Below are 10,928 nucleotides of genomic sequence, written 5' to 3'. Positions count from 1 at the left end.
AAATTCTGACTTTGCCATTCACTAGTTTTGTGACATTAAGCAAATTATGTGACTGCTCTCAATCTCAGTTATTTGCCCCCTATTGCCAGGTAGGTGCTTAGATACAGCAGTTAAGATTCCCAGGGCCCAGCCCTCCTAGAAATCCAACACATAATCAAGGAATAGGGATATTCAGGTGGAGTTCTTAATTCTGGAGAGACTGAGAGTAGATCTTAACCAGATGGAGATGGAGTTGGGCTGGAGGAGGAAAACGAAGGCAACAATTTAAGGAAATAGTGCAGAAGCCTGATAGTCTGGAATGGGTGAGGAACATGGAGTTCCTGTGGCTTTAATGTAGTCGACTGCGATTATTTAGTGAAATATGTATGGAAAACATCTAACTTTGACCCAGAAGTAGGAGTTAGGGTCTGGGGCACGAACCCCTAGCGATAACAAAGGTCCTCTCCAAAAATAAAAAGGACTCCACACTCCAGCACCACATAAGAGACACCTGGACTGTAGAGGCCACAGAAAAGAGGCGGTCTCACCTGAGGTTTATGTAGGGGGCGTGGCTGTGGAGAACTTCCGGACTCCTTTTCCGGAACAGGCCTGTGCCCCGGAAGCAGTTGTTTGTTGCTGGACCTTTGGGCCCGTTACCGAGGCTTCAGGGGTACTGTCGCCATGTTCCTGTCGGCGGTTACGTGTAAGTGGGGCTGGAGGCGGCGGCGGGGCTTGCAGCGCGGGCGGGATGTGGTGACAGGTGGGCCTTGGGACATTGCAGGGTGGAGTGCGCACGCCGGTGGGGAAGCTGCCGCTGCGACATCCCAGGCCTTCAGGACTACAGCACCCGGCATGCCCCGCGGCATGCTCCCTGTGGGGCGAGTGGGTCTTGGGGGTCTTCGGCGCAGATTTTGGGTCCGTTGCGGCTCATTCGGACGGTAGAGTCTGGCCGGCAGAAATGGGGCTCTCCCTCGCCCTCTGTAGCGGTGTGTCAGCAGAATCGCTGGACGTTCTGAGAAAACTTCAGAATATTTAGTTCACTCATTTCGAGTTCGCAAGGTGAGAAACAGTAATTGATCCTAGGTGGTACAGCGGGCTGGGAGAGAAGCCCACTGCCTCCCAAGACAGTGTTCTTTGGTGCACCAGGCTGACTTCCCGGATGGATTTAATTTCCTTTCTCCACCTGATGTGATGGTTGTTGAATTTGCATGGGTTAATTTACCAGACAAGAGGCTTGTTCTAGTGCAAATATTTGCACCTTAGAAGAGGAGCAAATGGAGCAGATCTTTGGGAAGATTTAGAAGGTAGTCAGTTCAGCTGAAAAGAGATTGTGTAGAGCATTCCATCCAGAATTGTGGTGGTCCGATTGGATTTTTAAAAAGCATCTATAAAATCCTAACGGGAACCCCCAAAGCTCGGGAGTAGTTACTTGAGTGACAATTTATGACATATTTCATGACTTAAATATTTTTATTATAATCTTAAAATTTGAGCTTTATTTGAATTTTGCATAAGCAAGATAATAAATTGTTTTTTTTCCTTTTCTATCCGACTTTCCCTGCCTATGAAAAAGTTGCCAAGAGCAAGTCAAAGTAAGTAGAAGTTTTTCTTTTTTTTTTTTAAAGCTTGTTTATGTTAGATTCATTATTTCAGCTACTCTCAATGAATCCTTACGTTAAATTAAGCATTTGGCTTCAATTTTCTAAAGTCTGATTTGAGAATTACACTCGATGAATTGTTTTGGCCCTATGAACTGTTTACTAAAATATTTTCCCTCCCTCCCAACTGATCTATTTAAGTGAGCTTTCAGTTAATTTACTTAAAAGTTGCTTTTGCTGTCTTGTTCCTAAAGAAATCATCAGGGTCCCCATGTTCTTTGGACTACTACTGCAGTTGTGTTTCCTCAAATTGAGGACCAGGGGCCATTTGTCTGGAGCTCACTACAGGAATATAACAAAAAAAGCTGTGACTTGACTATCCACAGAGCCATTGTTGAGTTTTGTAATCTTTTGCATTCATGGTACAAGCATTTCAAAAATAGCAAAGGCTAAAGATTCCATGCTGTACCAGGGAGACTATTAATACCAAACTGGTATTTCAAAAATAAAATTTGTAGACAATAACTGAAGTAAGATGTTCTGTGTTAAAAATAGAAAAATTCTACAGCAGGCAGCATTTGTTTATAACCCAAGACATATAATAAATCCTTAAAGCTAGATTAAAGTTAATGGAAAACATGTATGCTTATATTCTTCCCTCAATATCTTTTATTGCTTTATATAGCTTTTCACACAATCCAGTTAGCTTGCTTTCCTTCTTCACATTCTGTGGGAATCGCCTGTGTCTTCAGTTTCTTTAGAGGTGTGCCCTGCGTCTCATGTTCTTTATGTCCTTCTGGTGCCATGTGTCATATGTCTTGCCTTACAGACCTTGTGTACACAACGCGCCTTCCATACTGTTGGTGTTACGTCTCCAGGGTGCAGATGTAGACTTAGAGGGCCTTGCGTATTGTGCTTGCCATGGCGCAAGTACTTAATATTGTATCACTCTAATGCATGAAGCGCTATGCTGAACATTCAAAGGGATGTAAAGGTGTATAATATATTTTAGGTGCTTCAAATTCTTTTTGGAATTAGATGAGAAATCAAATAGCATGATCTACATAGGAAGATAAGACACCTGAAAAAGTAACAAACAGTATGAGGTATTAAAAGGTCCAGTGGGACAAAACATGAACTTTCTGCTTTGGATGATTGTAACTTAAACTGTGAAAGGGAGCAACAAGGTTTTACACATTGTCAGTGTGAAAATTCCAGTCCCTTTATTCTGTAACTTCCTGATTTCACTCTCACTGCTCATACGTGAAAGATAAAGCTCTTCCGAGACAATTTTCTTCCTGACTGGCCTGCTAGGGTCACCAGAACTTGTGTATTTTCCTTGTCCTGATTTCTCCTCCTGAAATGTGGGGGTCTGAGTCTATTCCCACAATGCAGTTTGATTAGTCTTCTTGCTTTGGTTAGGTCATTTCCAAGTCACTCTGTGTAATGGAACAAATATTGGGAATCAGAACCATTCTAAGATATAGACTGTCTTAAAACTGAACTTAAGGTTTAATTGATGTCCCCACAAGTAATACTACTTGTATAGTGTTCTTAGAATGTGGCATCCCCCTACGACTGATTTTAGTCTATTTCCTTAGCTTGTAACAGCTTGCTTTTAAATCTTAGAACAATTCTGGTGAAAATGGTGAGCCAAGCTGGAACAGGTTTTTCCTTCAACACTAAGAGAAGCCGACTATGGGAGAAACTGACTCTACTGCATTACGATCCAGTAGGTAAGATTCCAGAAAAGTTGCTCCATAATAAATTCAAATGCTTTCAAGGCCTGTTGCCCTTTTCAGATGATGATAAACAAAGGCAGTTTTGTGACCCCTTTGTCACTAGAGCATTCATTCCTAGTGTATATTGAAAGTTACTTTAGTGCTAGTTACTGTCCAAGGTGCTGGGATATTCATGCACATAAGATAGACTCACTGCCTTCAGTCTTGATGATCAAAGCCTGGTTTTGGAAGGGAGAGGAAGGAAGACGACAAATGCTCAGTGCTATGCGAGAAAAAAACAGGATGCTGAGATACAGGATAGAGTTGCAAGGAGGTAGATCCCATCTTCATTCTTTAGGGAGGATAGTTCAGGGAATGTCTCTCCGGTAAGAGATAGTTAACTGAAGATTTGAAGGGGAAAAACCAGATATGTAAAATAGAATAGGCGATACTGTTCGGTAAACAGAAAGAGAAGTATGTCAAGGTTGAGTTGAATTCTAAGACACTTGGTTGGTGTTTAGAGTTGGAATTGGTGCTAGAATCTTATTTCTTCAAATTAATCCATTACATAATGAAATATAGGCAGTTAACGTCATAATCCCTGAGGGAGTAAATGGCAATCCACTCCAGTATTGTTGCCTGGAGAATCCCATGGACAGAGGAGCTTGGCAGGCTTCGTCCATGGTGTCGCAGAGTCGGACATGACTGAAGTGTCTTATCATGCATGCAGCATCATAATCAGTTATTTCGTTAACTAAGAACAAGGCCTGATATACTCACTTCTGGCCAAGATGGAGCAATGGGACTGAATTTACCTTCCCTCCTGAAACAACAACCACAGAAGGACAATATAGGCAACAGAAGGCAGTGACCCTCGAGAGAAAGGAAACAAGTGCTTGTGAATAACCAGACAAAACGGAAGATTCTGTCTTCTTTGTTTACCTGCCTTCAGTCTTTAGATACATGAATGCGTCACGACACAAGCACCCGTACTCTCCAGGCAATCTGAACCCCATTTTACAGATGATGAGCTTGATGCCAAGGATTTTAGTTAAGGACACGTAACTAAAATATGTGACAGAATAAAGGTTTGAATTTAGGACTGTCGGACTCCAAAACCTAGGCCCTGAGTCACTTTACATATGAACCTCTTATTGAGAGAGGAGGCTAAAACTTGCTCACTAGTGTGTGACCTCTGGTTGGGCACCAGTACGAATCTGCCTGACAGCCATCTTAATAGCTGCTTTCAGAGTTTGTAAAGAAGATCTTACAAACTGTTCATTATGCTGAATTCATCAAAATAAAAAATAATATCACCTTCAAAAAAATCGGGGCTGTACCAGTGTAAGGAGGCATTCAAAAAGGGCTCTGAGAGGGATTTCCCTGGTGGTCCAGAGGTTAAGACTGTGCTTCCACTGCAGGAGTGAAAGTGAAAGTGAGAGTTGCTAAGTCCTGTCCGACTCTGCAACCCCATGGACTGTACAGTCCATGGAATTAGCCTTTCCCTTCTTCAGGGGATCTTCTCAACCAGGGATCGAACACAGGTCTCCCTCATTGCAGGCGGATTCTTTACCAGTTGAGCCACCAGGGAAACCCAAGAGTACTGGAGTGGGTAGCATGGGTTTAATTCCTAGTTGGGGAACTAAGATCCTGCATGCCATGTGGCCAAAAAAATATTGTTATGAATTCCATTCTTTAACAGAAATAAAATTTCCTGCTGTTTTTATGATGTGAAACTTCCTGGTCATTCTTTAATAAAATGGGAATTCTAGGTTTATCCCTGATGATTAGCAGTCTGAATTTCAGGATATATATCTCAAATGATGGAAAATTATTAGAATGATAAGGTATAGGTCTTAGTCTGGGTTGATATAACGAAATACCACAAACTAAATGACTTATAAACAGCACAGTTTTATTTCTCACAGTTCTGGGACCTGGAAAGCCCAATATCAAGGTGCCAGCATGGTGACTTTCTGGTGAGGGCCCTCGTCCTGGTTTATAGGAGGGGGTTCTTGCTGTGTTCCCACATGGTGGAGGGGCAGGCAACTTCTGTGGGGTATCTTTTATGAGGATTCATCCCATTCACGAAGGCTCCACCCTTGTGACCAAGGCACCTCCTCAAGGCCCCACCTCCTAATGCCATCATCTTTGTGGGTTAGGATTTCAACATAAATTTGGGGGAACACAAACTTTCAGACCATAGCAATATGATATTAGATTGATGTGGTGGTTCTCTCTCTGATTTCTTTGTATCAGCTGGTGAAAACCTAAAGTGACGAACTTTACAATAGAGTGGTTTTCTACCATTTTAGCTCCTTTAGAGCTTTTTTAGGAACTTGTACAATGTTAATAAATGTTGATTGAATAACCTTCTCTGAGATTTTAAGCGTGAAAATGTACTGGAATTTTCAGTCATAGTATGGAAATATTAGGAACTTTCTGTCAGATTGATTTTACATTTTGAGGTCAGGAAAGGATACAACCATAAACAGTTCCAACCATGAGCTGAAAGTGGAAGAAAATATTCATATCTATATTTCAGACAGACGATTAGAGCTTTTCTGAGAAGGGATCATTGGAACCTTGACAACACAACTTTGTCTCTTCTGAAGAAAATGTTCTGGGATAGCTGACTGCTTGGCATTCTGCCCACCTACCGAATGCCCTGTGGGCTTGCATGATGTTTGCCTTGCGGCCTGCCCCATTGCCCAGGGTACCAAATAGCTTGGCAGTTGTCCTAGCATGTTTTACTGCAGTGAGAAAATGGTTTAAGGGTTTAGTTTAAGGGTAATGTTTTGCTTGTCTGCTTTACAAAGAAAATCAGGCAAGTAAACATAGAAAAATTCCCAATTGTTTGAGGACTTCATGGTATATACTCTATGGCTAGAACCAGCCTATGTCTTTTCAAACTCCTTTTCCTCATATGAATCTATATGCAAATTTCCCAGGAGGAAGGATTAAAGGCTGAGGCATAAGTGTATTAAACTCTGTTAAATATATGAAGGTTTATTATAAAGAAAATGAAAACTTGTCAGTTTTAATTCCTTGGATGACTAAACAAGACAATATTGACTTTAATTGAAGCAGAATAGATTTAGGTTAGATGTAGGGCAAGAACTTGACAGATTCATTCTTCTATGAATTAAGCAGCGAATATTTTGACAGAAAATTAATTTATTGTTTATGACTGAGGATAGCAGCGTGTCATCTGGACTCAGCTAACACATAGTGAGTGAGTGCTCTCTGGCAGCCCTGTGAGGGAGATGGAGTTAGCCCTCTCATGGGGAATAAAACTGAAGGAAGAGTATTTTGAGAAATTTTCCCAAGAACTTACAGTGGATAAATGGTGGCGGCAAGGCTTGAACCCAGTCTTTCTGATTCCAGGCCCCCTATTTTTTCTATTACATGGAGCCAGTCTAGTTTATTTTTTTCCTTTTTTAATCAGGACCTTCCCCTGCGATCAGCACTGTTGTTCTTATCTCCTGCCACCATTTGTCTAAACTAGATGCTCTTCCCTGTTAGTTCATCCAAATGCTGCTGCTGCTTGAGAACCTAAACTTGACCCTCCTTGTGAGATGTTTGCCTCACCATTCCAGTCCCTTTTAGTCTTTAGGTTTCTGTGGGGCTTACTGGATGTTCATACAGGTACCTCATGGTATATTGGTACTAAATCAGGGACTCTTCTTACACTTTCATAAATCCCACATGGCCTAGCACAGTTATGTGGACTTAAATATTTATTCTTTGAATTAAGGGAATGAACGCAGCAAGTATATCAAATTTTCATGAATAGTCTTCATCAGTTATTCCTATCCGGGGTCACTTAAATAATCTCCTGACCAGTTATCCATGAGACAAGTTCTTTTTTTAATCCATTTTTTAGTTTCATGTAGAAAAACATGGCGAAGAAGGCAATGGCACCCCACTCCAGTACTCTTGCCTGGAAAATCCCATGGACGGAGGAGCCTGTTAGGCTGCAGTCCATGGGGTCGTGAAGAGTCGGACACGACTGCACGACTTCCCTTTCACTTTTCACTTTCATGCATTGGAGAAGGAAATGGCAACCCACTCCAGTGTTCTTGCCTGGAGAATCCCAGGGATGGGGGAGCCTGGTGGGCTGCCGTCTGTGGGGTCGCACAAAGTCTGACACGACTGAAGCGACTTAGCAGCAGCAGCAGAAAAACATGGAAATATTTTTTGCAGTGAATAACAATGGGAAATTGTTTGGGTTCTTTGCTACTGTCTTACAATGCTTTGTAGTCTTCCTTGGAATTTGAAGGAGCACTGGTCCTACTTGTTTAATACTAGATCTTTTGAAATATATTTAAAATACTCCTATGTACAAAGTAGTAAAATACATTATTAATTTTGTAGATAAGTTTCTGTTGACTGGTTAATGGTTATTAATTTTAGCTGCCATCAGAATCATCCTAAGAGTTTAAAAAAATACAGACTTCCAGTCCCACTCTAGTTCTACAGAAATAGAATTAGGGTAGAGATGGAGGTAAAAGTAGGAATGTATTTAAATAAGCTCCCTAGCTAACTGTTGATAATAGTTTGGGGATCTCACATGCAGGGTATCCATATTAATTATAGAAGAATAACAAAAAACAAAGCTAAAATTTCTTTGTGTGGTAGGGACAAGTGAGTTGCTGTCATGTCATACATAGTCTTTGGAGTTCCTGGCTCTTCCTTGGTGCACTGTTCTTGTTTTTTTGCAAAGAAAAATTTAGGTAGGGTGGTTTTGTGTGTGTGTGTGTGAGAAAGAGAGATGTGTGATGTTAGTGGAATGCTATATAGGGCATTACAGGAACTATCAAAACCTTATTGCCTAGTATCTGGTCTCTAATCTTTCATCCCGGCAGTGAGCGCTTTTGTTTGGTGTGTTTCAGAGAACTATACTCTGTTACGATATTCATAATAATAAGATTTGGGTTATAATAGTAAATCTGTACTTGGATATATGAAACCATTTCTGGAAAGTACAAGGTTTAATGTATATTTACTCTTCAGCCAGACTTCCTTTTCTTCTGTGGTCTGCTCAGTTTTTACCACTCTTTTTCTGGAGTCCAGCTTTTTCCTACAATCTCTCCTTGCTTTACCTCATACAAGAGTGGGCATTAGCTGAGTGAAAAAATTTTTTTGCCTGTAATTTTCTTTTTTTAATTTGAATGTTTCACATTGGTTATATGTGACTTTGTGGGGTATCAGGGTTGCCACTGGTTGGCTGGTGGGCCTTCCCTGTTTTCCTTACCATTTTCTGCAGTCCTCTCTGGTCTCTGGGATCAGTGAACTGAATTTGCAAGTCAGCTCCATCCACATGACAAAGGAAAGTAAAAGAAGAGAAAGGAGAGGGCTCATGGTCTGATGTGTATTTTTATTAAAAAATGCTGATGATAAACTTTTTAGTTTTCTGCTACAATCCTTTTTTCTCCTCCTACAGTGAAAAAAAAAGTCCTCTTTGTGGAACAGAAAAAAATACGCTCCCTCTAAACAATGGATTGAAAATGAATTTGATTTATAAATGAGAAGATCGAGGGTGGGATACTGATTCAGAAATCTGCAGCGTGTAATAAAAGAAGAGGAAATGGCATGGAATCACTGCCTCCTGTGATTTGAAGGCCATTGTGAAGGAAAACAATGCAGTGAAAACAAGTTCTTCATATTAGGACATATACCATTGCATCACATTTATTTATCTTTCTGGATATTTTTATAGCCCTTAATAAAATATATTAAAATAGCCTGTGCTATTGTCTTTTAGTGATGTTTTCCCCCACTATTTGAAATTTAAAAACTACAGTACTAAAAAATAACCATTGTTTCATATAAGAAAAGAAAATTTTCCATAGTGAGATTTGTGCAAGAGTTTCCAGTCTGCCCTCACTTGTACTTCATAGAAAAGGTAGGGTCATGGTCCAGAGAGATCTTGAAAGAACTCCTGTGCGATAACACAGATGGCAGAGGTGAGCAGGAGTGAAAGTAGGAAGCCAGCCTGTTAACACAGAAGAAACCAAGAGAACTTCTGTTTTTGATCTGTGCTTATATAATTAGAAAAATGCCATTGGTCCACACACTCAAACTCAGGTCACCAAAGCAGTATCTAGGATTTTCTAGGAACGGTTTGGACTACTAGAATTTTTTTTTTTTTAATAAGAGGTGCTGTAGTGTATTTCCATAAAGCTAATGGCTCAGCTCTTGGGGCAGTGGTACTACACAGCCAACCAGCTTGGAAATTCCACTGATTATCCCTAATGTACAGGTAAGAACTCCTGCACTCCCTAGATCTGTTACGCTTTCCCACCCAAGCTGTTGTTTACCACAAGTTTTCAAAATTGCCCATTTCTCTCCCTGTCAAATTTCTCGTTGAAGATAAGGATCAGCTCATATTTTGAGCTCTGCTGGTATGTATCACAAAGCATTTAAAGCATTTATAGGGGAGAAGGATGGAGTGTCCACCATGACCACAAGCATTAAGAAACCAGTGCTGTTCCTGAGTAACAGGTGTTCCCTCCCTGTGGCCCAGTCTTGTCTCCTGAGGAAATGTGAGAGCGCCTCTCTGGAAATGGAATTAGACAGTTGTTGAGTCTTAGAGGCTTGTGGCATTACAGTCAGCTCTTTTTCTGGCATCTTTTGTTAAAGCTCTAATTGAAAGCAATAATAGGTGAGATCTTGGCTATTTTTAGATTGAAACTCTACATTGTGGTATTGGGTTACAAGAAAAATACTTCACTTGATTCTACCTAAACCCAGTGTAAAGGGTCTGTGACATGCATGAATCACTAAAAAAAAAAAAAAAGAACAACTTAAAATCTGGCTTAGCAAATGACTTGTCTATTTAGAACATAGGCTAAAAGTGGCCCACAGGTGGTGTTTACAATTTTAAAAAACTCAGTTGCTGATACTTAAATGTTGAAAGATTTCAATAAACATCTAAACTTCTGGCTTCTCTTGCAGAACCAGAAGCTCTGACAACACTCAAGGCAAAGCTGAACATCAGCTGCCCTTCTTAGGAACTACTTGTGTGACCCAAGTCATACCCCTCTTTCCCTTATTTAACATTCTCTGCTCTGATTCTAGACACTGTTGCTTGCAAATTCTGCTCTTTGGTGTACATAACGGTATTCATGATGTGTTGGCAGTAGAGTTTGCTGGTTCCTGAATGGCGGGGTTGTTTGTACGGGTCTTTGTTGTAGTATCCTTAATTCTGTCTAGTTGACTTTGGCATGAAAAGCAAATCATTATAAAGAAATAATAGAAGGCTTGAGGATGACTTGGTAAATGAACATAATATTTGCAAAGAAAGGAGGTGACATTTTATAGTAAGCTGCTAATTAACAGTGCTCATCCTTAAGTACATTTTATTTCCAGGTATATTTGCTTTGGAGTTAATAGCAATCAAAACAGATCAAGGGGCAGGTCTTTTTTGTATGGATAAGATGACTGTGTTCCTGTGACCTGGACACTGACCGCTGCGATGAAATTAGATCTCTTGAGCATTTCTTCCAAGGATAGATGTGAGTAGTAAGCCAGGTAGAAGGCCAAAGCTCCCACAAAACTGTCACCAGCACCCTGTAATTCAAAGCACATTTGTAGAGATAAGCATATAGTCATTTGTTGCCCAATC

The 10,928-nt window shown here is 40.6% G+C and overlaps 2 protein-coding genes across 2 annotated transcripts in view; one reads left to right on the top strand and one right to left on the bottom strand.

Annotated features, from left to right (window-relative positions):
- Positions 1–590: 590 nt before the first annotated feature.
- On the top strand, positions 591–9,047 carry MRPL33 (mitochondrial ribosomal protein L33). The gene is made up of 4 exons (XM_027555775.1): positions 591–682; positions 1,553–1,571; positions 3,207–3,313; positions 8,745–9,047. Exons 1-4 carry the CDS (start codon positions 661–663, stop codon positions 8,792–8,794), a joined length of 198 nt encoding a protein of 65 aa, XP_027411576.1. The 5' UTR covers positions 591–660; the 3' UTR covers positions 8,795–9,047.
- Positions 9,048–10,571: 1,524 nt separating this feature from the next.
- RBKS (ribokinase) overlaps positions 10,572–10,928 on the bottom strand; it is a 95,011-nt gene continuing 94,654 nt past the window's right edge. The window contains exon 8 of the mRNA XM_027555773.1: positions 10,572–10,873. Within this exon, the coding sequence (XP_027411574.1) occupies positions 10,700–10,873 (174 nt within the window). The 3' untranslated portion in view covers positions 10,572–10,699. The remainder of the gene's footprint in view (positions 10,874–10,928) is intronic.

Source organism: Bos indicus x Bos taurus, chromosome 11 (genome assembly GCF_003369695.1).
Source record: "Bos indicus x Bos taurus breed Angus x Brahman F1 hybrid chromosome 11, Bos_hybrid_MaternalHap_v2.0, whole genome shotgun sequence".
NCBI classification, from domain to species: domain Eukaryota; kingdom Metazoa; phylum Chordata; class Mammalia; order Artiodactyla; family Bovidae; genus Bos; species Bos indicus x Bos taurus.
The sequence above is the reverse complement of the archived record's forward strand: the minus strand, read 5'-3'. Positions and strand labels throughout refer to the sequence as shown.

Bases quoted from the DNA above. Each gene is read 5' to 3' on its own strand.
- MRPL33 (XM_027555775.1), top strand. From the start codon at position 661: ATGTTCCTGTCGGCGGTTACGT. The intron at 3,314-8,744 runs GTAAGATTCCAG...CTCCTCCTACAG, and splicing joins ACTGCATTACGATCCAGTAG to TGAAAAAAAAAGTCCTCTTT.